This window comes from Megalobrama amblycephala, linkage group LG22, assembly GCF_018812025.1.
Source record: "Megalobrama amblycephala isolate DHTTF-2021 linkage group LG22, ASM1881202v1, whole genome shotgun sequence".
Classification (NCBI taxonomy): domain Eukaryota; kingdom Metazoa; phylum Chordata; class Actinopteri; order Cypriniformes; family Xenocyprididae; genus Megalobrama; species Megalobrama amblycephala.
The window spans coordinates 8,732,344-8,760,255 of NC_063065.1; the positions used below are offsets into that span (position 1 = coordinate 8,732,344).

The following is a 27,912-nucleotide window of genomic DNA, read 5'->3' on the forward strand; positions in this document are numbered from 1 at the left end:
TAACAGTCTGTGTGTGTACTGTAAATAAATTATAATACTAAAGTTAAAATAAAAGAGCTATACCAAACAAATTCAATATTCCACAAAACCATGTCAATGAATTGAAAATAAAATTAAAATAAGTTAAATGGGAAACACTGCAGATATATTTAGAATAAGTTAAACGCTAACGTTATAGTTTGACCTCTTATTAATGTTCGCGCTCTTCCACTGATAAACATGGTATTAGCTTTGTGGGTAATCTAATATAGCAATGCATTAGCGGCTGTAAGTGATGTTACAGAATATTTAGAAGTGATAATGATAGGACCGTTAGCTAGAACTACCACACTGTTTTTATATACAGTGTATGAACTAAATCTACAATCATTTCACATGACGAACGACAGACTCACCGTCAAAAGAGTACAACAATACTTTCTTCTGTAGTGGATTTCTGGCGCTGTTGTCAACTGGGGAGTTGCAGAGCTCCCTCTGGTGGGCAAACTATGCAACACTCATAACATGAGTGAAGCATGAGACTCTGTTTCTCATGTTTCATCGGCCATTATAAACGCCGATGCCGATTTAAATGCAATTAGCTCATATCGGCCGATAATATCGGCCGGCCGATATATCGGTCGGGCTCTACACGGAACACTATCAAACTCATTCAAAATCAGAAGTAAACAATATAACAGTATACAATACTCACATAATCCGCCGCATGCATGCCGCATGCATGACGAACACTTTGTAAAGATCCATTTTGAGGGTTATATTAGCTGTGTAAACTTTGTTAAGGCACTGTTTAAGGCAAGCGCGAGCTCTGTGGGCGGAGAGCACGGGATTTAAAGGGGCCGCAGCATAAAATCGGCGAGTTTATAATGATGCCCCAAAATAGGCAGTTAAAAAAATTAATAAAAAAAAAAATTATGGGGTATTTTGAGCTGAAACTTCACAGACACATTCAGGGGACACCTTAGACTTATATTACATCTTTTAAAAACATAATCTAGGGCACCTTTAAACATCCTACTGACCTCTAACTTCAGAAATACCCTATTTTACTGAAGATTAAAAAAAAACTACATATTCTAAATGAAACAAAACTTTCACTTAAAACCATGCTTATGCCTGCCAGAAATGATGTCATAATACATGTGATTAGTCTTTATCACATCTCCCCTTGCAAGCACCAGTTATTTCCCTTAAGAAATGCAAATCTATTTTTCTTATATATCCATCTGACAGAGAAGTAGCACGCCTGAGCTGTACAATAGCAGACGTGAAGTACAATGCTCACATGGTCTAATGTTCATTGATTTTTCTCCTTCTCTCGGTTTACAAAAGACCGCCTGTCAAGCGTACATCCCCGTGACCCGTGTGGTGAGTGACTTTTCCTTCTTTTGAGCAGGAACCTTGAATGCGGTTCTACGCTGCCTGGGGACACATGAACCGTTGTGATGTTTCCACACAACACTCCACATCTTCCCTCGGCTTTCCCGGCGCCTCGGTTATTGTCGCCACAATTCCAGCAATAATGTCCTGTCGACATGGAAATGACTTACACTTATCAGCCTGCTTCTCTTTCGTTTTATTCCTTCATTCCCCGACGCTCATTTGGCATTAGCATTTAAACTATTGCGCTGAGCCGCCTTGCAGTCAGAAGCTGAGAAGTCGCAGCTAGCGTGTTAGAAAACACTAGGCGGGCTTCAAAGCTTTTCCCTCAGCTGGTGTATTAGCAGAAAGGCTGTGATCTGATAAAGGCCTTTAATTCACTGCTTTGAAAGGAGTTTACTGAAGTTTTGCTCATTTACATGCCGCCTTATATTCCTTGTGCACAAATAATGAGGGAGATTACCGAGGGCTGAACGTACACGTGAAGTACAAACCATTAAACGCGTGAACAGCTGCCTTTGTCAAATCTCATTTTCTGATTCTATATTATTTTGTTGCCGCTATGTAAATGCTGTGTGCGAGGAATAAAAGTTGCGATATAAAGTAAACCAATTATTTTCTCCTGGAAGTCAAAGCTCTTTTGGTGATTCAAACTTGGAAAAATTCGATCCATCTGCAAGACCCTGTGCGTACTTTAACCTTACCCAGGTTAAAACTGCTCAATTTGGTCCAAGTGCTTCGTTTTAGCAGAAGAAACAGTAAAACAGGACCATAACGACTAAGCGCTGCACTATAATGTTCTTTCACCTTTAAGATTGCAGAAGTGCAAGCGGGCACTTTGTGTATTGGACAGCGCTGTTATTATGTGGAATTTTACGACTAACAACAAGTAAATGGATGGATGCAAGTCCACGGGTTTAACGCTAATGCTGCATTAATGAGCACTTGTTCCTAAAGCTGTAGAATTATGGGAATTGCGTTTAGCTCCTTAATGGCATGTCAGAGAACTGTAATAAGGAAAACAAGGTGAGAGGAAGTAAGTTGGGGAGGGGTAATCATCAGTAAAAGGGTGTTTTAATAAAGCTGTGAAGTCTCTCACCCTTCCTTTGACTTCCAGCGTAGGCACAGGCTTTCCCTTCTGATGGCGAGCCGTAGGAGGCGACTGGCCGTCCCAGTCCTGGAGCTCCTCGATGCTTTTCAGGTAGAGCAGGGCTTTCAGACCAGTGCAGTAGTCCTCAATCACAGTGAAGTCCTGGTTTTGTATCGCACTGCACACCTGTGTGAAGACACAAGCCGGTTTCTTTAATGACGGTTCAGGTCGGAGCTGTGGTATAGTAATTAGTGAACATATGGGCGATGCAAGTTTAAATCTGACTTGCAACATTTCCCAATTCCTATAACATTCATGTCCTCTCTCTACTATTATGCTATAAATAAAATGGCAAAATGTCTAAAATAAAAAAATCACAATACACCTCCACATACACGCAACATCACGACAGAATGGCACCATCTTAAAGCTGCTGTAAGCATATATTTTTTAATATCACATATAAAATATCCCTAACACCAGCAAATATGAGGTGTCCTGAGAATTCACATGTCTCTGTAAATAGCTAATTAAATAGCAAAACATAAATGTAAAGTAAAAATCGAATAATCAACAAAAAATATTTGTAATAAATATATTTAAATATTTAAAAATAAAACAAAATAATAAAATAAAAAATAAATAAAACAATTCAATTCAATTAAATAAAACATAACAAAATATTTAATTAAATAAAATAATAAATAAATAAAACTAAAATGAAATAAAATAAAATAAATAAAATAAAACGTAATTAAATGAAATGAAAAATTAAATAAAAAAATGAAATTAAATTAAAAAAATTTAAATAAAATAAAATAATAAAATGAAATAAAATAAAATAAAATAAATACATGACAATAAAATTAAATGAAAAAAATAAAATAAAATAAAATAAAATAAAATAAAATAAAATAAAATAAAATAAAATAAAATAAAATAAAATGTTTTAGAAAACATGTTTTGAGACTCATTTCTGCAGATTTTTTTAATACCAACAAAATTTTGGAACACAAAAAAAGAAATGTTGCATGTACTAGCCACTCTTTTGCATATAATGAAAAATCAAACTACACAAGACATATTCAGGTTTGCAGCAGTAAAAAATAAAGTAAACATTAACATACATACAAACAAACAAATAAAATAAAACTCCTTTTTTTGTAAATATAAAACAAAACAAAATAATGAGAAAAAAAAAAAAAAAAAAAAAAAAATATATATATATATATATATATATATATATATATATATGTTTTAAAAAACATGTTTTTTGGAGACGTTGCATGTACTGACTGCTTTTTGCATACAGTATAATGAAAATCAATTTACAGTATATGAAACATCTTTTGGTTTGCCATGTGACCAATTGTCACTTTTATTTATGATACTTATAATTGTGCATGTCAGTATGAATTTACTTGAGTAAATTAGTAAATAAAGGCCGCATTTTAATTTCTGGGTGAACTATTCCTTTAAGTTTTTGTAAAAATATAGGGTTTGTAGGGTTCAAACCTACAATCTTTCAGATACCAGGTGACACCATTAACCAATAGGCTGCATGCACACTAACAAACCCATGCAAAATAAATATATGCACATATATACATCCAGGGAGAGAGAGAGAGAAATGAAGGTCATTAAAACATGTGCCATCCTTCCAAAAGAAGCTTCAAAAGACAAACGTCAGCATGCTGAATCAAAGCAGTACTACAACACACATAGTCTGAAATGCAGAATACAATTGACCTTAAGAGAAATCTAATTCATTCTCTCATTACCGGCGGGGCACAGACGAGGCCGATAACGCAGAGCTTATGCTCGCTCATCAACCGCACGTCAGCGCGCGCCGGAGCCCTTTCCATTGACTCTGTTACACTTCTGTAGCTCAGAGACTGTGATATGCACGGAGCGCTTGAAGCCTGGCTTTGTGCAAGTGTCTACGGCACTTCAGATGGCAGTCACACCGCGTCTTAAGGAAGCAGATAAGACACGCTTATCTCCTGGCGCTATCGCCGATCTGACATCAGCCAGAGTCGGCCCGAGAACTGCCTTCTTTCACAGGATTAGCATTCAGTCGCTTCGCAAACGCTCACAGCTGGTTCCTGACTCGACACGTAGACCTTTGGATCTCGACTCTCTCTGAGCTTGTATCTGATTTACCGCTTCTAGGATTTAGTTTGATAAAAGGTTCTTATTCATAACTAGTTCAATTTTTAGATTGATTTTCATTCCTTTAACAGTTCTTGAAGGTCTGCAGTCCTCCATCGATGCAGATGAAAAAGCGCACTAAAATACCATAGAAAGAGTTTGCTGCAATGCTACTGAAACTACAGCACGACCACCAAAGGAATGAGATGTCACCTTGCAATCTTAATTGAATGTGATGACAAAGAGAAAATAATATAAAAACACAATAAATAGACACATATCTTCAAATGAATTGTCATCGCTGGTTGCACACAAGTACACAGCGCAATCAGTGTAGTTTAATATAATAAAGAACCATAAGTTATCAGACTGAAGCAATGTAAAGGCCCCTTTACATTGCTTCAGTCTGATAACATATACATATATATATACAGTGCCCTCCACAAATATTGGCACCCTTAGTAAATATGAGCAAAGGTGGCTGTGAAAAAAAAATCTGCATTGTTTATCTTTTTGATCTTTCATTCAAAAAATTCACAAAATTCTAACCTTTCATTTAAGTAAAACAATTGAAAATGGGGGAAAAAGCTCATTATGAAATAAATGTTTTTCTCCAATACATGTTTGCCACAATTATTGGCATCCCTAGAAATTCTTCTGAGTAAAATATCTCTGAAGTCATTCACATTTACATTTTTTAGCACACCAGGGTGACTAGGAGCATGAAATTGTGCAGCCATGACTTCCTGTTCCACAGGAGTACAAATATGTGTAACACAAAGGCCAAATCCCCTTAATAATTCATCACAATGAGAAAAACCAAAGAATATAGTTCTGATGTGCAGCAAAAGATTGTTGAGCTTCACAAAATAGAAAATGGGTATAAGAAAAAAAGCTAACGCATTGAAAATCCCCATTTCCACTATCAGGGAAATGATTAAGAAGTTCCAATTAACTAAAGATGTTACAAATCTGCCTGGAAGAGGACGTGTGTCTAAATCGTCCTAATGTGCGGTGAGGAGGAGAGTTTGAGTGGCCAAAGACTCTTCAAGGATCACAGCTGGAGAATTGCAGAGATTAGTTGAGTCTTGAGTCTCAGAAAGCCTAAAAAAAATGATCAAACAGCACCTACATCCCCACAAGTTGTTCGGGAGGGTTTCAAGAAAAATCCTTCTTTGCACATCCAAAAACAAACTCCAGCATATTCAGTTGTCAGACAAGACTGGAACTTCAAATGGGACCAGCTTCTGTGGTAAGATGAAACTAAAAAAAGAGCTTTTTGGCAGCAAACCCACCAGATGGGTTTGGTGCACACATGGATAAAAAGTGCCCCATGCCCACGGTTAAATATGATGCTGGATCTTTAATGTTGTGAGCCTATTTTTCTGCTGAAGGTCCTGGACATCTTGTACAGATACATGGCATCATGGATTCTATCAAATACTAACGGATAAAAAAATCAAAACCTGACCACTTCTGCTAGAAATCCAATAATAGGCAGTGGTTGGATCGTCCATCAGGACAATGTTCCAAAACAAACATCAAAACCAACACAAAAATGTGTCACTGAGCACAAAATGAAGCTTCTGCCATGGCCATCCCAGTTCCCTGACCTGAAACCTAAAGAAAATGAGTGGAGTGAACTGAAGAGTATACAATAATATAAACTGTGTATATATATATATAAATAATGTGTATATATAAACTAAAATAAATAGTTAGTGCAATAATTCATGCATCATATTATGCTCCCATAATCTGATTGCTTTAAAAATGCTGAATAATGAAGAAAAAAAAAAACGAAAAGAAAAAAATGAAATATAATACTTTTTATGTGCTGCAAAGAATACATTTCAATGACCCAAATACGTATTAAAATAAATAAGCTATATATATATATATATATATATATATATATATATATATATACACACACACACAAAAAAAAAAAATTATAATACGGTTCCAAAAATAGCCCCTTTTTTTGTTTAGTGAGAAAGGAGGGGGCTGGAAATGGATTCATTAAGGAACCCAAATCGTTACATTCCTAACAATTCCCAGCCCTATTCCCTCCTCTTCACAGTCACAACAAAGGCTTTCTCAGGGGGAGGGGGTGCAGATCATTGGCCGTTCTGCGTCATTTGTATATTTAAAAATTAAATCCCACACGGCATACCTCACGCTGAGAAAATGGAGGCATTTACCCTGGCTAGCGCATCTCTGGAAGATATGTTTTCATTAGAATTCTCATTTGCATAAAACTTGTTTCTCTCCCCGTTTATGTCACAGTTCGTATCTACACATCACAAACAAACGTCCAATTTGGTTCAATGTCATTTCACCTTGATTTAACATCAACAAATACGTGAGTCCACTGATGCCTGCCGCAGAGTTTAACAATTGATTTGTAATTATTGGAGTTAACGGAGCAGACGACGTCAATAGGACACCGTTTTAACAGGTATGTGAGGATCAGCGGTCCTACGGAGGAAGGATGGGTTGTTCATCAAAGAAAAACTATGAATAGATATGTATGTGCCACGACCATTTTTGTCCTCAATTTTCAGGCGTATTTAAAGAAAAAATGTGGGATTTGAGCTAACAAATGATTCATTATGATGAAAAGAACTGCAAACAAGACTAAACGGCGTGATCCTATGTCTGATGGAGCCGTAAAATCCCAGGCTTGTTGCTCTGTGAACAGGAGTCGCTGCCCATTATTGCTTTTCATTTGATGCAGAACATCAAAGATATCCTGACCCGGAGTATTTAGCGCTAATGTGGCTGAGTCCTGAAATAAATCTGAAGTGAGAATTTCTAAGTAGTTTCCAGGCAATTGAGACGGCAGGTCCTTTTTATCTGCGCTGAAAACTGTGGTGGTGCATTGATTTCGACTCCTTCTGAGATCTCAGATGCTTTTAGATTCAGCGCTCCTGCTCTTTCCATTTCCCTCTACCCTCATCTTGCTCTCTTTCTCTCTCTCTTTTTCTGTCTGCTCTTTTATTTCCTGCAATAAAATCCTGGCATTTAGCCGTGCACCATCTCCCCCCCAAAGAGATTCGGTTTGGCATCCAAATGTTACAATGACTATGCATGAAGCTCTTGTCCTTTTTGATTCGCACAGATTGACCAACGCACCGGGAAAAATACGAGCAACTGATATTTTATCTAGCGCTTCAGGTAAAAGACTGGATCTTTATGGAAGCCACTGGAAGTAAATACGTTTCACAAGCCACTGAACCAGGGGACTATATTTAGTCAATACAGTCTAGTTTGGTGTCTAACAAGTGGATGTAACCTTTACCCTTTTTTTCTACTGATATAAGCATTCTTTCTTTCTTTTCTTTGTGTGTGGTCGCACAACTGGAAACGCCTGTGGATTTAAAGCGATAGTTCACCCATAAAAGAAACTTCTGTCATCATTTAGTCACCCGCATTTAATTCCAAACATGTATTTTATAAAAGTATTTTTTGGCATAAACATACATTCGGTCAACAAACAACAGTATTTTCGCTGCTTTTTAATTTATGTAAAGGTTGTTATTTTAAAACCTAAATAAATACACAAATATTGCAGTTTAGTCTGGTGTAAAACCGAACAGTGAAATTAATTAAATGAAATGAGTTTGTTTCACTCAAATATAATAACATAATAATGAAAGTTTACTAAACTTAACTCAAAATTTCATTGTAGTAAGCTGAACTTAATATAATTGAGTTGAGTTGCAGATTTCTAATTAACTCAGAGTTAGCAGATTTCTAATTCCCAGCATGCTTTGCATCAGACCGTATAAATAAATGTTGAAATTAAGTGTTATTTTGTGTGTTTTTGCCCAAGATTAACATATGGAGACATAAGTTAGTGTTCAATGTTGTATTATGTTGGGATTTACAGGGGGTTCTGTTATATTAGTTCTACTAACTTAAAAAAAATGAGTTAGTTTACTTAAATGTTTTGAGTTTTATGAACTTATTGAGTTTTACAGAACATCCACCATTTTCAGAACATACACCATTTATATTTTGGTTGTCCTAAATGTAACTTTTCTCCCGTTTGCAGTTTTTATACAGATTTTTTTTGTTGTTGTTTTCAAATACATAAACTGCCCATCGTATTCTGGTTACAATATTTTTTATATTTCACATCTAAAATGTTAGATGTAACCTAACTGCAACCAAAAAGCGACATTGCTGCTTGTTAAACCTCACTTTGTGTTAATAATCTTTTGTTTCCTCTCTACGGAAACATTTAGCAGTATGAAAGGAAATGACAAAATCCTGTTTCCTTTAAATGGCATTTTAAAGCTAACTTAAATGTTCCAAAAACATTGCAGTTTTTTAATGAAAACACATTATATTGACGTTTCGAGGCTGCTTAAAGAAAATAAAAAAGATTCAAAATGTACATAAGATGTATTTGCAACTAAAATGCTCTAAAAGTTGATCTATAATTATACATAAACAGCATGTCATGTTCATGATTTTACATCTAGAATGTTGTACTATAATGTAACCTAACTGCAACCAAAAAGCAACACTGTAAAAACGTTTCTGAGGCAGACTTTAACCAGGCTGCTTGTTAAAAGCTTGCTTTGTGTTGTAGACAAATCTTTTGTTTTACACCCCTCTCTACGGAAACATTTAGCAGTTTGAAATGAAATTACAAAATCCTGATGCTTTCTAGGCTACAAGTCATTTTTACTACTTGATGACGGTCTCTTTATTGCAACTCGCAACTGTTTACATGCACCGGGAAGGACCCAAATTACAGTGTGGATCATTAAGATTGAACCAGCTCTGCCATTAGTGAAATATTGCTCCATTGCCCCCAAAGACCTCCCTATGAAAACGTTGTCCTGATCTCCTACAGCTGCCACTAAATGCAGCTATTTTACTGTCTCATTATGACAGGCGAAAATCTATCATAACAGCCCAATCTTATTAAAGGAGCAGACATTATACTTTACAACAACACCGTGAGTGTGAACATTTGACATCATTGCTTCAGTAAATGAAAGTCATTTGACTGTGTTAAGCCAGTAGCATTCCAAGATCTTTGGATTATTTCTGAGAAGTAACAGGCGCTAAACACAGGTAGGTTACTTTTACACCATCACACATGAAAGTCAATACAGCACCATGAGGAGCCCCAGATCCCCTACAGGGTGATTGCAAAGTGATGTTTTTGGTAATGAATCAACTAAAGAGTATCGATCGACAAGGGGATCACATTAGCTGCGGTAGAATAAAGTACATGCTAGCAGAAACCCGGTAACGTATCAGCAATGTAGGTTATTAGCTCGCCTGGTTTGTCAAATGACGCTGTGTAATTTGAATCAAGACAAAAAGGAACAAACATTTAAAGGCGTGGAAATTCTGTCATCATTTACTCACCCTCATATTGTTCCATACCTGCATGACTTTATTTCTTCTGAGGAACACAAAAGAAGATATTTTCAAAAATATCTCCTAGCTTTTTTGCTCCAATGTTATTTGGATCTCAATATTCTTCAATATACACAGTATCTTTCTTGTGTTCTGCAGAAGAAAGAATTTACCTTTTTGGATGAACTAAGTCAATATTGTTAAAGGTGCCCTAGATTATGTTTTTAAAAGATGTAATATAAGTCTAAGGTGTCCCCTGAATGTGTCTGTGAAGTTTCAGATCAAAATACCCCATAGATTTTTTTTTATTAATTTTTTTAACTGCCTATTTTGGGGCATCATTATAAACGCGCCGATTTTATGCTGCGGCCCCTTTAAATCCCGTGGTCCACGCCCACAGAGCTCGAGCTTGCCTTAAACAGTGCCTTAACAAAGTTTACACAGCTAATATAACCCTCAAAATGGATCTTTACAAAGTGTTCGTCATGCATGCGGCATGCATGCGTCGGATTATGTGAGTATTGTATACTGTTATATTGTTTACTTCTGATTTTGAATGAGTTTGATAGTGCTCCGTGGCTAACGGCTAATGCTACTCTGTTGGAGAGATTTATAAAGAATGAAGTTGTGTTTATGCATTATACAGACTGCAAGTGTTTAAAAATGAAAATAGCGATGGCTCTCTTGTCTCCGTGAATACAGTAATAACCGATGGTAACTTTAACCACATTTAACAGTACATTAGCAACATGCTAACGAAACATTTAGAAAGACAATTTACAAATATCACTAAAAATATCATGTTATCATGGATCATGTCAGTTATTATTGCTCCATCTTCCATTTTTCGCTATTGTTCTTGCTTGCTTACCTAGTCTGATGATTTGGTTGTGCACATCCAGACGTTAATACTGGCTGCCCTTGTCTAATGCCTTTTATAATGTTGGAAACGTGGGCTGGCATATGCAAATATTGGGGGCGTACACCCCGACTGTTACGTAACAGTAGGTGTTATGTTGAGATTCGCCTGTTCTTCGGAGGTCTTTTAAACAAATGAGATTTATATAAAAAGGAGGAAACAATGGAGTTTGAGATTCACTGTATGTCATTTCCATGTACTGAACTCTTGTTATTTAACTATGCCAAGATAAATTAAATTTTTCATTCGAGGGCACCTTTAAAGACAAACATACACCGATCAGGCATAACATTATGACCACCTTCCTAATATTGTGTTGTTCCCTTTTGCTGCCAAAACACTGTATGCCCGCCTTTAGTCGACCAAAATTTTATTTGTTGGTGAGTTACACAAATAAAAACTCCACAGGAAGAGGCGAAGTCTTGCAGTGTGTGAGGGACAGATCATTAACGGCGGGTTCTTGTAGTAATCCAAATTTTCGCCTATCATTCATCGATCTCAAATGTGGCTTATCAATGAAAATGTAAGTAGTAGCAACTTTACATGGCCACTCGCTCTAATGATAACCTAGATAAATGTGTGCTACTATTAGGTGCATATCTAAGTGTTTGTGCGGAGTGTGAAAGCTTAACTCAGTATAGCATGCTTACTGCATGACATGGAGGCGCCGGCGCGATCATTTGCATTTTTTCCTGATAACAGCGGAAACAACTTATAGGGTATGATTTCTGCTGTCTCGGTCTCCATGAACTTCACAAAAATGAACCAAAACTCAGCGTATAAGACTACATTCTTCACAAACATGATAAATATATCTATAGAAAACTTGAAATGTCTACTTTTAAATGAACCAATTCAAATTGAAAACAAATACTCTGATTATGTAATCCGTATGAAGCTTTATGCGTGTGCTTGAATGAGGAATAGAATGTATATTACGCCAATATATTAAAGTCCCCCCCCCCCAGTATATATTTGAGTAATTAAATTAATATAAATGTTCGATTAGTTGACTAATGGCTTAAATGAACAACTACTAGTCGACTAGTAACATCTTTAGTTGAGGGCAGCCCTACGTATTTGCAACTAAAATTATAAACAATTATTATAAATTGTTTAGAATTATATATGTATTTGTAATCCAATTCATCTTGCATCTTAGCAATTTGCAATACAATTTAGTACAATTTGCAAATGAATCATTCTTTTGAACCAATTCTCTCAAATGATTTGGGCCAATCTGCAAAACATTTGTACATCACTCAACTGTAAAATCAAGTTGATTCAACAAGCATTTTTAAGGATAAACCATCCTAATGAACTGAATATTGCTAAAATAATATTTCCAATGCTAATCTCGAGCTCTTTATCAGAGCAACAAAGACTGCCGGTGTATCTGACATCATTGCGACATCCACAGTCTGTGCAGAATGTGGAAGAACCACAGCGATGAACTTTGAGTTATGATTTTAATAAAGAATCTGCTGCTCTCCAGGATACTGTGCATCATTTGAATGGAATGATTTGTCTTTTTTGCACACATTTGCTTGACTTTTAGAGAAATTTACACCCAAAAGACTGCAGGTATCACCAAAGCTTTACACGATTATCTTTACAGTTTTGCAATTCACTTAGTTAATGGGATAAAATCAGGCTCTGGTTCCAACACACCCTATATCTTTTCTTCAATAACCACGGAAAGTCAAAACTCCACAGGTTCAACACTATTCGATCCGGAGAAATCAATACAGGATATGAATGGACTTCATTATATTATTTGTTCTCGGGAGAATACATTTGATGTGGCGTCGAATCGATGTGTCTGCTTAGAAACAATAGCGCGAGTGCCTACAGCGTTTGTGTTTACACCGAGACGTTTGGTGTCTTTTGAAGAGCCTGATTCTCCCATTCAGTCCTTCCAAGTCCCTTCAGTTCTGACTACAAGTCTCGCTGATTGCAACAGTTCGAATTACAGTGCATTCTTTCAGCCGCCACCGTTCCTTATCCAAAAGGTGGTTCGTTCTCCATTGACCCAGACCTGACTTCGACAGGCGTGTGGGGAACGAAACCAAGCCAGGCCCGGTTGAGCGGGTTTTATCCTTGAGGATAAAACATTGCAGAGGAAGCAGTAATCAGGATCAGTTTTCGGTGCTGATGAAGCACACAGATGTGTGTTGCATGCAGTTTCTCAGCAGTCAGACTCTTTGATGTGTTTGAAAGGACGCGCGTCACAGCGTGTGTTCTCGACAAACTCATCTTCCAGATCCAAACCCCACAATTCACAGCACTAATCCTCCACTAAACCCAAAATATTAACACAAAAACACATTTTCTTTCATCACTTGCAGGAACATCTCTAAAGCAAGAAAAGCATCACAAACAGTGATTATATTGTGTAAGATGAAATACAAATTACGGCTTTTTAAAGTGGGGGATCTGTAATTGAAAGCATTATGATTCTATCAAGAGCCCAAGTTATTCTGTAATTAAATTTTCATATTAACTCAAAGGACAAATGTCTGAATGCAAAAAGGCTCTTCAGATCCCAAGTGTTCCCACTGAACAGGTAGGAGAGGGAAAGACATTACCGAAACATTAAATCAACCTTTAAAAATAGTAAATGCATTTATTCAAAGATAGAGATTCAATTTGCATACAGATTCTCTATTTGATTACTCCCCAGACACAAGCAAGCCATGATGTGGAGAGTTTAGAAACACTTTTCAATCTGCAATCTAAATATTATGCTTAACTATACTGTATCTCATTTACAACAAAGTTTTCTAATTAAAACTTAGTATACAGCTGAGACAAATGCAGGGCTGACAATACCAATTAAAAGTAATTGCGTATCAATGCACAAACACAATGCGCACCATGACAAATTGTGTCATAAACTAGAAACATATTTGGACTTGAGTTGCATAGATTAATAATTATGGTGACGTCACACAACGAAGCAACCTCTTCCAGGTTCCGATGATGAGTTCGAGCAGCGCCGTGGTTCTAATGAGCTATTAAGTATTTTATAAAGTAATGATGTTTGTTAATGTTAATAAAAGTTACTATAAAGCTGAAGCCAATGAGGAAAAGCTTGCATATGAAACTACACAATTAAAAACAAAAATCAGACATGCAATATGTATCTTTACAGCTTTAATACACCAATTATGTTTTTTAAATATTTGAATTAACTTAAATGACATTATTGAAACTACTTATTACATTCAAAAGACTTTTTCTTTTTTTTTAATCAGTACTGCAATTTATCAGTGTTATTTTATTTGTATATCCTTTTCAGCCAGTTTTGTCCTGGTTGATCTTCTATGGTGGTCTTATTAATATAAATCATCACTTTAATTTCCCATGAGGCCACGGGAGAGGATTTGTGAATGGCAGTGAAGCGACTCAACTGATGCTGGTAGGTCACATGATGTAGTCCATTCATACTATATAGAACATACTTTTTAGTGGTGGCGAAGTAATCAAAATAAGTACCTACTCAGAGAGAATGTGATTTTGGATGCACCCTCTATCACTTACCTGTAACACTGTGGCTCCAGCATGGAGGAACTGCAATCCAGACTCTGCAGAGTCGATGCCCCCGGTGGCCAGAATGGGAAAACCAGGCAGAGCTTTCGCTATGGCGGACACTGCTCTCAATGCGATGGGCCGGATGGCATTTCCTGCAGATGCAAAAACAAATTATCATTACCCTCTGCATCCATTTTTGAGCTTTTAGATGTCGATAAAATAAAATAAAATAAATGGCAAATAAAAAAAAAATGTCCAGTGTGAAGATCTCAGATCTCAAATGGAAGGTCTACAGCAGACACAAATTATCTTCGTTAAACGGCGTCTCATCCTCTAAAATTTCAGACTGATATTCTCTAGGGAGCGCTGCGCCTCCTTACATTACACCCTTTATTTATTTACCTGAGCTGCAATGTCTTGAATAAAATTAAAACCTCTGATCTGATCCCGCTGACAGACGGGGCCGTTTATCACATTAGATTTAACTTCATTTCACTGGCAGCCTTTTTTTCCCCTCATTGATCAGTGGGAGACATTGTCTCTCCTCATTTGGCGCTGGTGTCACTAAAGACAAAGAGCGCGGGCCAGCGCTCTCTCCCACACGCTAAATGACCCTTATTAATGATACAGAGGACTCGCGTTAAAGGAACACCGTCTCAGTCCATCTTCTCTGAAGAAGCATGTAAAGTTAATGTCGGCATTTCCATGTATATTACAGAACATGTGAAACAGCAGCAAATATATTCAAACACAGGATGCACATTTATCATACATAACATAAATTAGGGATATTGTGTGTTTCCACAAAAAAAAAAAAAAAAGAAACTTGCAGGAAAGAAAAATCCACAAATTATCTCTTTTTAACATCTCAGTTGTTTCCCCTAGACAGCAGCGATGAGATTAAATGAAAATAATTTTTTAACCCGAAGAAAAAGATATAAGCAATCTCATATGTCATCCGGTACCACAAAACCAGTCATAAGGGTCAGTCTGAAAGATGGATAAAGAAGCTTTCCATTGATGTATGGTTTGTTAGGATAGGACAATATTTGGCAGAGATACAACTATTTGAAAATCTGGAATCTGAGGGTGCAAAAAAATTGCCTTTAAAATTGCCTTTAAAGTTGTCCAACTGAAGCAAGTTGTCCTTAGCAATGCATATCCACTCACAAAAATACATTTTTGATATATTTACGGTAGGAAATTTCATGGAACATGATCTTTACTTAATATCCTAATTATTTTTGGCATATAAGAAAAATTGAAAGATGTTCTCAAACATTTCTCATCAAATTCTTTCAAAATATCTATTGCTTTAGCTCCTAGTTAGGATTAAAGATTTAAACAAACATCTATCTTTAAGTATTAAACTTTAATCACCTAGCAACCACTCGGAACACCCTAGCAACACACTAAAAACTGCCCACGACCACATAGCAATACACATAAAACACTATAAAATCATAGTGGCAAGAACATAGAAAATGTTCTGGATTAATCTATTCACATTAATTTTAGGCCGTGTGTCCACCAGAGCGTTTTTAGCCAGCTGAAAACGCTAGGCGCTCTGCGTAAAACGTCTGTGAGCGCAGCGTTTTTTTCAGTTGAGACGCTTTGTTGCTATGATACGGAATATCCGCGGCACTGTTACTTAATTGTAACTGATTTTGCAGGTAATTTGTTTCAGACTAAAAATGTTGACACAATGTGGAATTACTTGCTATGTATGTTCGGAGACCAGCAATATTAATTTCTCATCCATTTTGTTCCGTTCTCTGCTTGTTGATGTCGTTATACAGCAAGAATGTTGTGACGGTTGGTCGGTGTTGTATTTGCCCCGCCCCTCCTCCACTCTGATTGGACGGCTGGCTAAAAAGTGACAGTGATGAGCGCAGCGTTTTACTCAAAGTTGAACATTCTTCAACTCGAGGCGACCAGTAAAAAACGCCCAGCTCTCAGCGCTTGAGCGTAAAAAAGACGTTCAGCGGCTCGTTATTAGGGGCCGTTCACACAGAACGCGTTTTTCTATTCCAATGCGCTACTTTCCCATTGTTTTTCTATGTAAACACGCGCTTGACAGACGTGCATGACCGTTACGCTCGCGTCTCGCGTCTTTTGCAGCGCCTCTCACATCAGCGCCGCGTTTTTAAGACGCCGTGTCAAGTTAAAAGAATTTAAACTTTTACATGCAGCGCCGCTCATCAATGTCAGTTCCAAAACAGTGGACCAATCAGAAGAACTCGGAGGCGGGGCGAACGTTGCAAGCTTCTGTTTACAGTAGCAAGTTGGCATGACAACTGTTTTATATGACGGCAACATGGCGGAGGAGGCGCTCATTATTATCTTATTTTCTTTTTTCCATGTCAAAACTTATATCTGTCAATTCTGCTGTTTACCTATTTCTATTATTTCCGTTGTTGTCGTTATTGCCTCACGTCTCAAAAGCGCATCTCGAGACACTCGCGTTCTACGCTGCGCTTTTTTTAAAACCACTCCTTGCGTCGCGTTTTTAGACGCAAAGACGCGTTCTGTGTGTGAACGGCCCCTTATACGCTCCTTGCGTTTAAAAAACGCGGCGCTCCCATTGAAAACAATTTAAAAAGTACGCTCGGAGCTGGAAAAAACGCTTTGGTGGACACACAGCCTATAGTTCTATAATCTTACTATATGACAACAATATCTCATTTGTTTCTACTTTCATTTCAGTTTACAATAAGGTTAAGGTTAGGGTTCAGAGTAAAAAGTGAACAATACTAGCATGTTAATTTCTTCATACAGTAATGCATTTTTAACTCTTTCCCACCAGCATTTTTTTATTTATTTAACAATTTGCCAGCCACCTCCAGCATTTTGATCATTTTCACAAAATTTTCATGGCCTCCAGAATATTTTTTAAAAGGAACAAAGCATCTTTTTTTAACAACAACAAAAAAAGTATTCTAACTTCATGCGCTAATTTTTTTTTAATCCACACATGAGTGTGGGTAAGTTTCATAAAAAAGCAATATTTTGAACAAACCATTATCGTTCTGTTTATTCTAAGTGAGTGCTGAAGTTTTGTCGTCTGTTGTTTTAAATGCTCAAGCTCATTAAACAAGGATGGATTGTGATTGGCTGTCATTGTTTTGATCATTCATCAGCAGTTAAAATCATCGAATCAGTGGTTCGGAGCATGAAAGTCACGTATTTTCAGTAAACGACTTTGTTACATCATAAGTGTTTCGAAATTTCAATGGTTCACCACTGGGGGGCGTGACTTTGGCAGTTTGATACACCGAACCACCGATTCAAAACAAAAGATTCATAAAGCTTTGAAGCTTCATGAAGCAGTGTTTTGAAATCGCCCATCACTAGATATTGTTGAATAAATCATTATTTTGTTTTTTGGCGCACAAAAAGCATTCTCGTTGCTTCATAACATAAAGATTGAACCACTGTAGTCACATGAGCTGTTAAATATGTCTTTAGTAACTTTCTGGGCATCTGAAAGTGTGAAATCTTTCTGTCAATGGAGGCCTCACTGAGCCATCGGATTTTATCAAAAATATCTTAATTTGTCTTTCAAAGATGAACAAAGGTCTTACAGGTGTGGAACGACTTGAGGGTGAGTAATTAATGACAGAATTTTCATTTTTGGGTGAACTAACCCTTTAAAAGTGTTAGGGTTAGGGTTAGTGAATTCAAAGTTAGTTACTTCGCAATAAAAAAAATGTAATTTAAGTATGTACACACAGTCGATCCATCTTCTGCAACAACATTCCGTGCACAAGCCAATGAAAAACAGAGTATTTGAAAAGCCATGTAATATACTGACACACATTTCAGTCTACTTAGTCAGGGGACACTTAGCAGGTCTGCCAGCTGACACTCAAATCTAATCCAGCGGATTTAAATGGAAGGAGGAACCTTATTCAGTGGCCATGCAGGAAGCGCTTCTCAGGAGGAGATACTGACACCTCTAATTGCATTAGAAATGGATGAGGTACTCTCAACAACTGCAGCTTCTCCACAGGTAGAACCCTGTCACCCCGGTGCTGTTTACAAACACATGGGGGGAAAAATGCTTTTATGAGACTCCGATGGACATAAAAATAAATTAAAAAGAAGTAGGGGAGGGATAGAAAGATTGACAGATTGTGTCAAATTCCTTCACGACCTTCATTTTATTAGTGGGAAACAACAAGCCTCATTGTTTCCATATGATGTAAAAACATGTTGTGTGGCGTGTTGTGATGGTTAGTCTTGCAGAAATCGTCGTCAGGTCACTAGAGGGTCTGTGTTTGCGGGATGAAGTGGGGGGGGGGGGGGGGCGAGAAAGCTTCTCATCTCTGGTCAGTCCGAGGCGCTTACTGAAACGCTGCACGTCACACCTGCTATCCCGATGAATAATTCCGAGCACAGACGGATGTACGGAGGAATCAGGCAGGACACTGAGGCCTGGAATTTGGCATCATCAAACAAGAAGAAGAAAGGCAATAGGAGAAAAAAAAAATCACGTACAAGGAGAGGCAATTAGGGAAATACACACAGACCTGACCTATGGTATGATAATGAACATCCTGTCTAACTCCCTCAAGCGTACACACACACACAGAGAAAGAATGCTGGGAATGGTAATTGAAGCTGAGGAAATATGCTGTTCGTTTGTACCAGAAGAACATAAGTTATTGACACAAAAAGGTTGCAGAAGGTTTCACAAATCTGTATTTTGTGGATGAAACTGAAACGTGGAATCAGATGTGAGATGAATTAGAAGTCGTGGAGAAAGAGATGAAAATACAGATGAAAAGCAGGAGCTGGAGGGCATGGTGGAGACGTCAAACAAGCACACCCATCATTACCATACTGTGTTAATGACTAATGGGTAATGCTCACAGAGAACGGACGAGCTCCACTGGGTTTGCCATAAATATTCGTCTTCCATATCTATATATTCAGATTTCCATAATTAATGGAATTTGCTAAGGCTGGTGATGCTTCACTATTAGTGTCGGTCGTTCTTTGGGTTAGGGATTTGAATAGACCTCTAACTCCAAGTATTAAACTCACACCGTTTTTTGCACTATAGACATGAATGCTACTTTAATTTTTAAATGAGCTTGTTTTACATGGACAAGAAACTTGGTGAAAATATAATAAATCACATAAAGAATCTTTAGAGAAACAGAATAACATCATATACACTAAGAGTGGACTCTTTTAGGCCATTAACAAACCATCCAGAACATACGAGCAACCACATAGAAACATGCTAAAAACCACTCAGAACATCTTAGCAAACTAAAGCAAAAAAGAAAAAAATTGTTAAGCAGCATTTTTGTCTTGTTTTCTGGTAAAAAATATCTAAATAAACAACTTTAATTTAGATGAATTAATGTGAGAAGGAAAACTGCATAAGAGTTTGTTTTCGAGGATTAATTGGCCATTAGTTTTGTCTTGTTTTAAGCAGAAACCTCCAAAAATGTGTCTGGTTTTATGCATACAATGAGGGTAAAAAAACAATTTGCATCAATTTTCTCAGAAAAACATACATTCTTTGAATATAATTTGAATAAAAATGAAAAAAAAAATACAATTAAACTGATCTGGATTTAAGGATGTTCAGATATTTTTTTAAAAGTGGACCTATTATGACAAGAGGTAATATAAGTCTCTGGTGTCCCCAGAATGTGTCTGTGAAGTTTCAGCTCAAAATACCCCACATATCATTTATTATAGCTTTTGAAATTTGCCCCTATTTGGCAAAAACATGACATTTTTGTGTGTGTCCCTTTAAATGCAAATGAGCTGCTGCTCCTGGCCCCCTTTCCAAAAGAGGGCAGCTCACGCTTTGGTTGCTCAACAACAACAAAGCTGGAGAATCTCACGCAGCCAAAATGACGATTGTCAGTAACGGTGTTCAGCCTTACATTGTTCAAACCGGAACACTGATGGAGAGACTCAGGAAGAAGTTACAACTTTTAGAATGAAACTGGACGTTTCTGAATGGTTAGTGGATAAATTTATGTAGTTGCTGTGGAGTTGATTCAACTCATCGACTAGCATGTGCCGTCATGTTAATCTTTTGTGCAAAACCCATATAGATGCCCACTATACACAGCGTACCTGTTTGCCAAGCAGAGCCATACACACCATGCAGGCTAACAGTTATGATTGCTATCAAATGCTGTGAATGGTATAATATTTTTTCCAAAATATCGCTAAGACAGAAAAGCTCCTTTTTTAGCAATCGAGCTTTCAACTTGCAGGCTATCCAAGCTAACGAGACTCTAAATAGTGTCTGTGCAGCCAACAACAGAACAGTCAGCATGCTTTGCTCAAACTTTTGCCACGTTGGTGGAAACGCGCAGATTAAGGGGCGGTAATATTGTAATAAGATGCCCTTCCTACGTCACTAGGGGAGCGAAATCTGAGCAGGTAGTTTTTTTACATGCTTGCAGAGAAAGGCTTGGCAAAACAAAGTTACTACAGTAGGTTACTAGGTTTCACATTTTCTGGGTTGGTAGATGCACCGGGGACCGATTATAGCACTTAAACATGTCAGAAAAAGTCAGATTTTCATGATATGTCCCCTTTAATAGAAAACTAGACAAAGAACATGATTACTTTGCTGTGTAAGGATCAGAATATCATAGGCCACGTTCACACAGGAACACAATTTTCAGTCTTGTATTTGAGTCCTTAACTGTGTGAACGTAACTAGACATTGTCTGTCACATCATACAGTGTGAGAGAGACATGTGCCAACCAAGTGTTGCAGGTTTTCATGTGTCGTTTTGTTAACTTACGGTGACAGAGATATGTGCACTGTGTCATCTGTTAGATTTAAATCCAGTCACTTTTTTCAATCGGAGCTACTCCCATCAGTTTTGGGTTCTACGAGCAATTTAAATGCTCCACCCTTCATCCAGATATAAAAGCTGCTGTCGGTTAATGAAGATTTGATGGATGAACTCATGGCTTGACTGGTTACCGTGATTTTGCCAAGTAAGATGTGCTCCTCGATCAACATATTTTGTTTATCCTGAAACAACATTCCTGTCTGAAAATGTAGTTCTAACCCTATCCCTACCACTAACCCTACCCATAACGTATCCCTAAAATCATAGGGAAATGATAGGTGAATAACACTGATGTAGAAGCACCTAACCCTGGTTGTAAGCCTAAACTTGACATAAACTGTAAACTTGTCCCTCAAATCTGATTGGTTGATTGGAATGTTGTCCCAGGATCAGCAAAGATGTAGATTCAGGAACATTGACATGACAGTGTGAATGTAGCCAAAGAGAATTAGGGCAACCACCTGGTCTCCCTGATGGACCCATCCACTGTCTTTCTTGACAGTCACATTAGTATAATAAGCAATTTCTATGAATACCTGATTTCATGTTATAATAATACACTGTAAAAAATTACCGTGATTTTAACAGTAAAAGACTGTAAAAATGCTGCGGTGAAAAACTGTTAATTGGTTTACAGAAAGTTTCCATACTATATACGGTGAATAACTGTAATAGATCTAACGGTACATTTAATGTAATTTTACGGTAAAATACCGTTAAATTCACAGTTTTTGAAAGTGAAAAATAACAATTCATTGTAAAATTTACAGTGAAAAACCGTAAATTGACATTCCCACAATTCCCTGCGTGACACTTCACATTTTATATATTTTTGTTGAAATAACTGTTTCTTCTTAGTTTTTCTAATTTTTTTCTAATCAGTTATGTACATTAGGGTTTTATGTTACATCTAATGTTGTTAAATTAATGTTTATTGCATTTTTAAAATTTCATGCATGTTACCATGATGGTGTTTAGTGTGTGTGTGAATGACACTGTGTGCACCTTCTATATGTTAGTGCTGTCCTTCTCAGCTTGTGGAAAAGCTGCTTGTGATGAACTTTGATTCATCATGTGACTCTTATCACCACTGTGTTTGGTGACTGTCAGTGTATTATAAAGGTACAAAACAGATATTAGTACTTCATTAGGTTGGTAAATTAACATTATATCAGTTAATGAAATACGTTATTTTACCGTAAATTTTACTGGGATTTTTTTTACAGTGTACTGAAATCCAATGTTAAATATACATATTTAAAATGTAAAATTCACATGTAACTCCGTAAGTATGTTTACGGTTTGATGTCATTTTTACAGTATTATTCTGGTAACCACAGCTGCCGGTATTTTTCCGTAGAAACAACGGGATTTTTTTTACAGTGTAGCATCAGGAGATGGCGAATGTGTGTCCTCGTTTAAATGTGATGTAATAAAAGACTTAAGATAACTCTGACATTTGGGAAAATGTCATCAGTTCACCTTTTCTCTTTGATGAAATGATGGCATTACATTTATACAATTATCCGATTAAACAAAGTAACGTGCCAGAATCTTCTGAAAAAGGCGAGAGGCACAAAGTCATCTCCGCCAGTCTCAAAAACATCTGCTGACACACTGAAAACTGACAGCAAACTGCATAAAATACACAAATTATTTGTAAACATCACATCCCAAGTCAAGATACTCAAGGAATTTACCTCAATGCAGGTCACAATAATGCAAAATAGTAGGAAAAAAAGCCAAAATGTGTTTATGAACCAGCAAAGGCAGAGCACTCCTTAAACAGTACTACATGGCCTTTTGTATGTGACACTATGGAAAGTGTTTCTGGTATCATTGCGTACTATCTAGTGGTCAGGGACTGATGCATAATTCAGAGATCTGGTCAGCATGCTGGGCGTCTGTGGTCAGTTAAGGCCACTGCACATTGTGAAGTGTGTGACGATCTCAGCAGAAATGCTTCCTTTTACAACACGACTGGTGCTTTAGAAACTGACAAAGCACAGCACCTCCTGCAGCTGATAAAGAACATGCAGTGGAAAAAAAAAACATGGTACATTCTTCTCTACAACCACAACAATCAAGCATGTTACACTGGCTCTTATATAATGAAGGTGTATGTTATATGTTGTTAAGTGCATTACTGCATTAAACACTTGCAAAAAAACGTTCTCAGTAAAAAAAACAACAACAACAACAACAACAAAAACACCTGCAAGGCCTGGAAGATAGCAAGCCTCAGCCAGGTGAAAAAAAGTGACAAAAGTAACGTAGCACATTATTTTCCACTAAAAAATAACTAAGTAATGTAACTAGTTACTTTTCAGGGAGTAACACAATATTGTAACATTACTTTTAAAAGTAACTTTCCTCAACATTGAAAATACCTTACCGTCACGCATTACTTTCCATAAACAAGTAACTAAGTAATATAACTAGTTACTTTTATAGGGAGTAACACAATACTGTAACACATTACTTTTAAAAGTAACTTTCTCCAACATTATAAATACCTTACTGTAATGCATTACTTTCCATAAACAAGTAACTAAGTAATGTAACTAGTTACTTTTATAGGGAGTAACACACTATTGTAACACATTACTTTTAAAAGTAACTTTCTCCAACATTATAAATACCTTACCGTAATGCATTACTTTCCATAAACAAGTAACTAAGTAATGTAACTAGTTACTTTTATAGGGAGTAACACAATATTGTAACACATTACTTTTAAAAGTAACTTTCTCCAACATTATAAATACCTTACCGTAATGCATTACTTTCCATAAACAAGTAACTAAGTAATGTAACTAGTTATTTTTTTATGGAGTAACACAATATTGTAACATTACTTTTAAAAGTAACTGGCCCCAACATTGAAAATACCTTACCGTAACGCATTACTTTCCATAAAAAGTAACTAAGTAATGCAACTAGTTACTTTTTTAAGGAGTAACACAATACTGTAACACATTACTTTTAAAAGCATATTTTCTCCAATATTGAAAATACCTTACCGTCACACATTACTTTCCATAAACAAGTAACTAAGTAACGTAACTAGTTATTTTTTTATGGAGTAACACAATATTGTAACATTACTTTTAAAAGTAACTGGCCACAACTTTGAAAATACCTTACCATAACGCATTACTTTCCATAAACAAGTAACTAAGTAATGTAACTAGTTACTTTTATAGGGAGTAACACAATATTGTAACACATTACTTTTAAAAGTAACTTTCTCCAACATTATAAATACCTTGCCGTAATACATTACTTTCCATAAACAAGTAACTAAGTAAATGTAACTAGTTACTTTTATAGGGAGTAACACAATATTGTAACACATTACTTTTAAAAGTAACTTTCTCCAACATTATAAATACCTTGCCATAATACATTACTTTCCATAAACAAGTAACTAAGTAATGTAACTAGTTACTTTTATAGGGAGTAACACAATATTGTAACACATTACTTTTAAAAGTAACTTTCTCCAACATTATAAATACCTTACCGTAATGCATTACTTTCCATAAACAAGTAACTAAGTAATGTAACTAGTTATTTTTTTATGGAGTAACACAATATTGTAACATTACTTTTAAAAGTAACTGGCCCCAACATTGAAAATACCTTACTGTAATGCATTACTTTCCATAGAAAAGTAGCTAATGTAACTAGTTACTTTTTTAGGGAGTTACACAATATTGTAACACATTACTTTTAAAAGTAACTTTTCCTAACATTGAAAATAGCAGCGGTGGTTTCAAAGCTTTTCGTTTTTAACCATTATGATTTTCTCACAAAAACAGACAAAATTTGTATCTAAAATGTAAGATATCCAACATTAAATTCTCATATTACTGTTGAATAAAAGCCATATCACCCTTACAGTTGTTTTATTTTTAAATATCGTTGTGCTTCACTATTAAATGTATGCAACTGGCAGATGATTATACATTGTAAGTTATTGTTTACCTAACCGGGATGCATAAGGTCGAAATGAATTGTATCAAATAGAAACGAATGTTAAATAACATCACAGCCTGTGTTTAACAGATATTTATTCATGGCCTGAAAGCCTGAATTACAAACCTGTACAAGTTGCTTAGAATAAGAACACAACCCTTATTATTTAGCTGGATATTAACAACATCATGTTGTAGAAATCTGAAAAGTTACGGTACAAGTTAATACACAGTTACCGCTAATCAAAAGCAGGTTTTTGTAATTATAAAAACCAGCTCACAAAATAAGGTATGGGGGTGGATGATGTGCTGTAATTAACGCTTAAACTACTCATTATTACTTTTAGATGTGCAAAGCCATGTACTGTAACCTGTTCTAAATTTCGCACCTATTTAATACTAATCCAATTATGATGCAAATGAGGATGAAGCATGCACTGAAATCACTTATGCTGCTGCATAAATAAATCAAGATATATTTATAGATCACTGACTAAAAAAGCTCCAAAAAAGCTCCATTTTTGATTAATGACAAAGAAATAATGCAAAATTTTCATGTTTTCGTGTTCAAAAGTTTTCAATATCCTAAAACTTTTATTTTAACATGTTTCCAGGTTTAAATAAGATTTTGCAACCCAGATTTTCAATGGTGTCAGACTTTTAGACTTAACAGTATTATAGTATAATATATGTAATGTACACAACCATTCAAAAGGTTGGGGTCGGTAAGCCTTTTTTTTTTTTTTTTTAAGAAATTAATACTTTCATTCTACAATGATGCATTAAATTGATCAAAAATGACAGTAAGGACATTTATATTGCTATATATATATATTTTTTTTTATTTATTTTTTTTTTTTTTTACATAAATTCTCTTCAAGATTTCTAGTCATCAAAGAATCCTAAAAATGTTTTAGGGTTTTTATATATATATATATATATATATATATATATATATATATATATATTCATAAAAATATGGTGATTTCAGCTTTGCCATCAAAGAACTAACTTACATTTTAAAATACATTAAAAAAGAATGGAAAAAGAATAGAAAAGGCTATTTTAAATTGTAATAATATTTCACATTCAAGTGTTACAGTTTTTTGATTTAATGCAAACTTGGTGCACATAAGAAAAACAACACTTTTGAATGGTAGTGTATTGTATTATTATTTATTATATTTAATGTATTCACTTTAGTTGCATTTTATAACCCTTTACATACAAGCTCCTTTATTTAACACATTAATTATTCTATGATGAATAAGACATCTATTTATACACTGAATCCTGACACGCCGATGTCAAAGTCTCAAGCTCATGTTTCTACATTTCGCTCTGACTGTTTGGTCCTTTACTGGGTCGATGGTCTCAGGAGTGATTGACAATCTCATTCAGCGAGTGCGTTATAGACGCCTCTTCTGGTTCGTGTTCTTATCATTAGTAGTTAGCCTATGGTTATGTTCACAGCCCACTGCCGCTCCCCGCCCATAAGATTTAAGGGCCTGCCCTTTAGAGAATATTTAACATAAAATTGAAATCTTGACAGCGGTGAGAAATCCGTCCTGAGCGAGGCGAATTTAATTAATCAGACCTACTGTACCGTGCTCTGTCCAACACGGCAGGCCGCAAATTAAACAGCCGAGAGCTCCCTGCATCCTTACCATATCACCTCCGCTCCGTACGTACCAAGCAGGAGGTAATGCACTGATCTAGCTAGATGCAAATATAAAAAAAGCAAAAAGAAAAACACAAGCAAACAAACTCGACATATTTCCCAAGAGCCCTTCACATAGACGATGCATTTATGACCTGAGCGAGAACCACAGACTCAGAACTGGGACTGTTTTTCTTCTTTATGCGGCAGCGCATCTGTGTCGAAACTCTCGGAGGGTTGTTTAACTAGTAAACCAAAACAGTGTGTACTCCGAGTGTGAGCTTTTGCATTTGACAGTAATGTGGCTGAACGTACCGCGGGTGACCGCAGCGCTCAAACGTGCCGGTAGACGATCATGCTTCTGTTACCTTCAGCATGACAATCACAACAACAGGCACGTAGAATGAGGCATTATGGGTATGTTGGGAAAAGATGAGGTGAGATTGGAGCCACAGGGGTTAGAAACCGATGCACAGGTGTGTTTTCTCTGAGGGTTGAAGGAATAAAATCTTAGTGATACATAAAATGTTAAAGGAATAACAAAAATACCCCTTCTAAATCCATACTTTATTCTATGGAACATAGACGTTGTTGAACAACCTACTCTTTTCAATATAGCAATTTTCTGTTTGTTTTCAACCAAACCCTATTGCAAACCCACAGAACACTTGGATTATACGACATGTGTTGCATGGGACCACTCTGTGATAGTTTTTTTTAAAGCTTGATGCTGGCAGTGTTTGGGGTAACACATTACAAGTAACTTGAGTTATGTAATCCGATTACTTTTTCAAGTAACCAGTAAAGTAACGCATTACACAAAATATCTAAGTTACTCTTTCAAATAAGTAACACAAGTTACTTTTTCACATTTATTGACTGACAGCTCTCCTGTCCCCATGCTGAGACAAATAAAGTGCAGAGGTGTTATGTGCGCTTATTGTAGTTCTAGACTAAATGTGAACATTCAT

The 27,912-nt window shown here is 36.2% G+C and overlaps 1 protein-coding gene across 1 annotated transcript in view; it reads right to left on the reverse strand.

Moving 5' to 3' along the window:
* Positions 1-27,912, reverse strand: part of dpyda.1 (dihydropyrimidine dehydrogenase a, tandem duplicate 1) — a 236,397-nt gene that overhangs the window by 18,761 nt on the left and 189,724 nt on the right. The window contains 2 exon segments of the mRNA XM_048175396.1: positions 2,480-2,656; positions 14,469-14,611. Coding sequence (XP_048031353.1) covers positions 2,480-2,656; positions 14,469-14,611 — 320 coding nt within the window.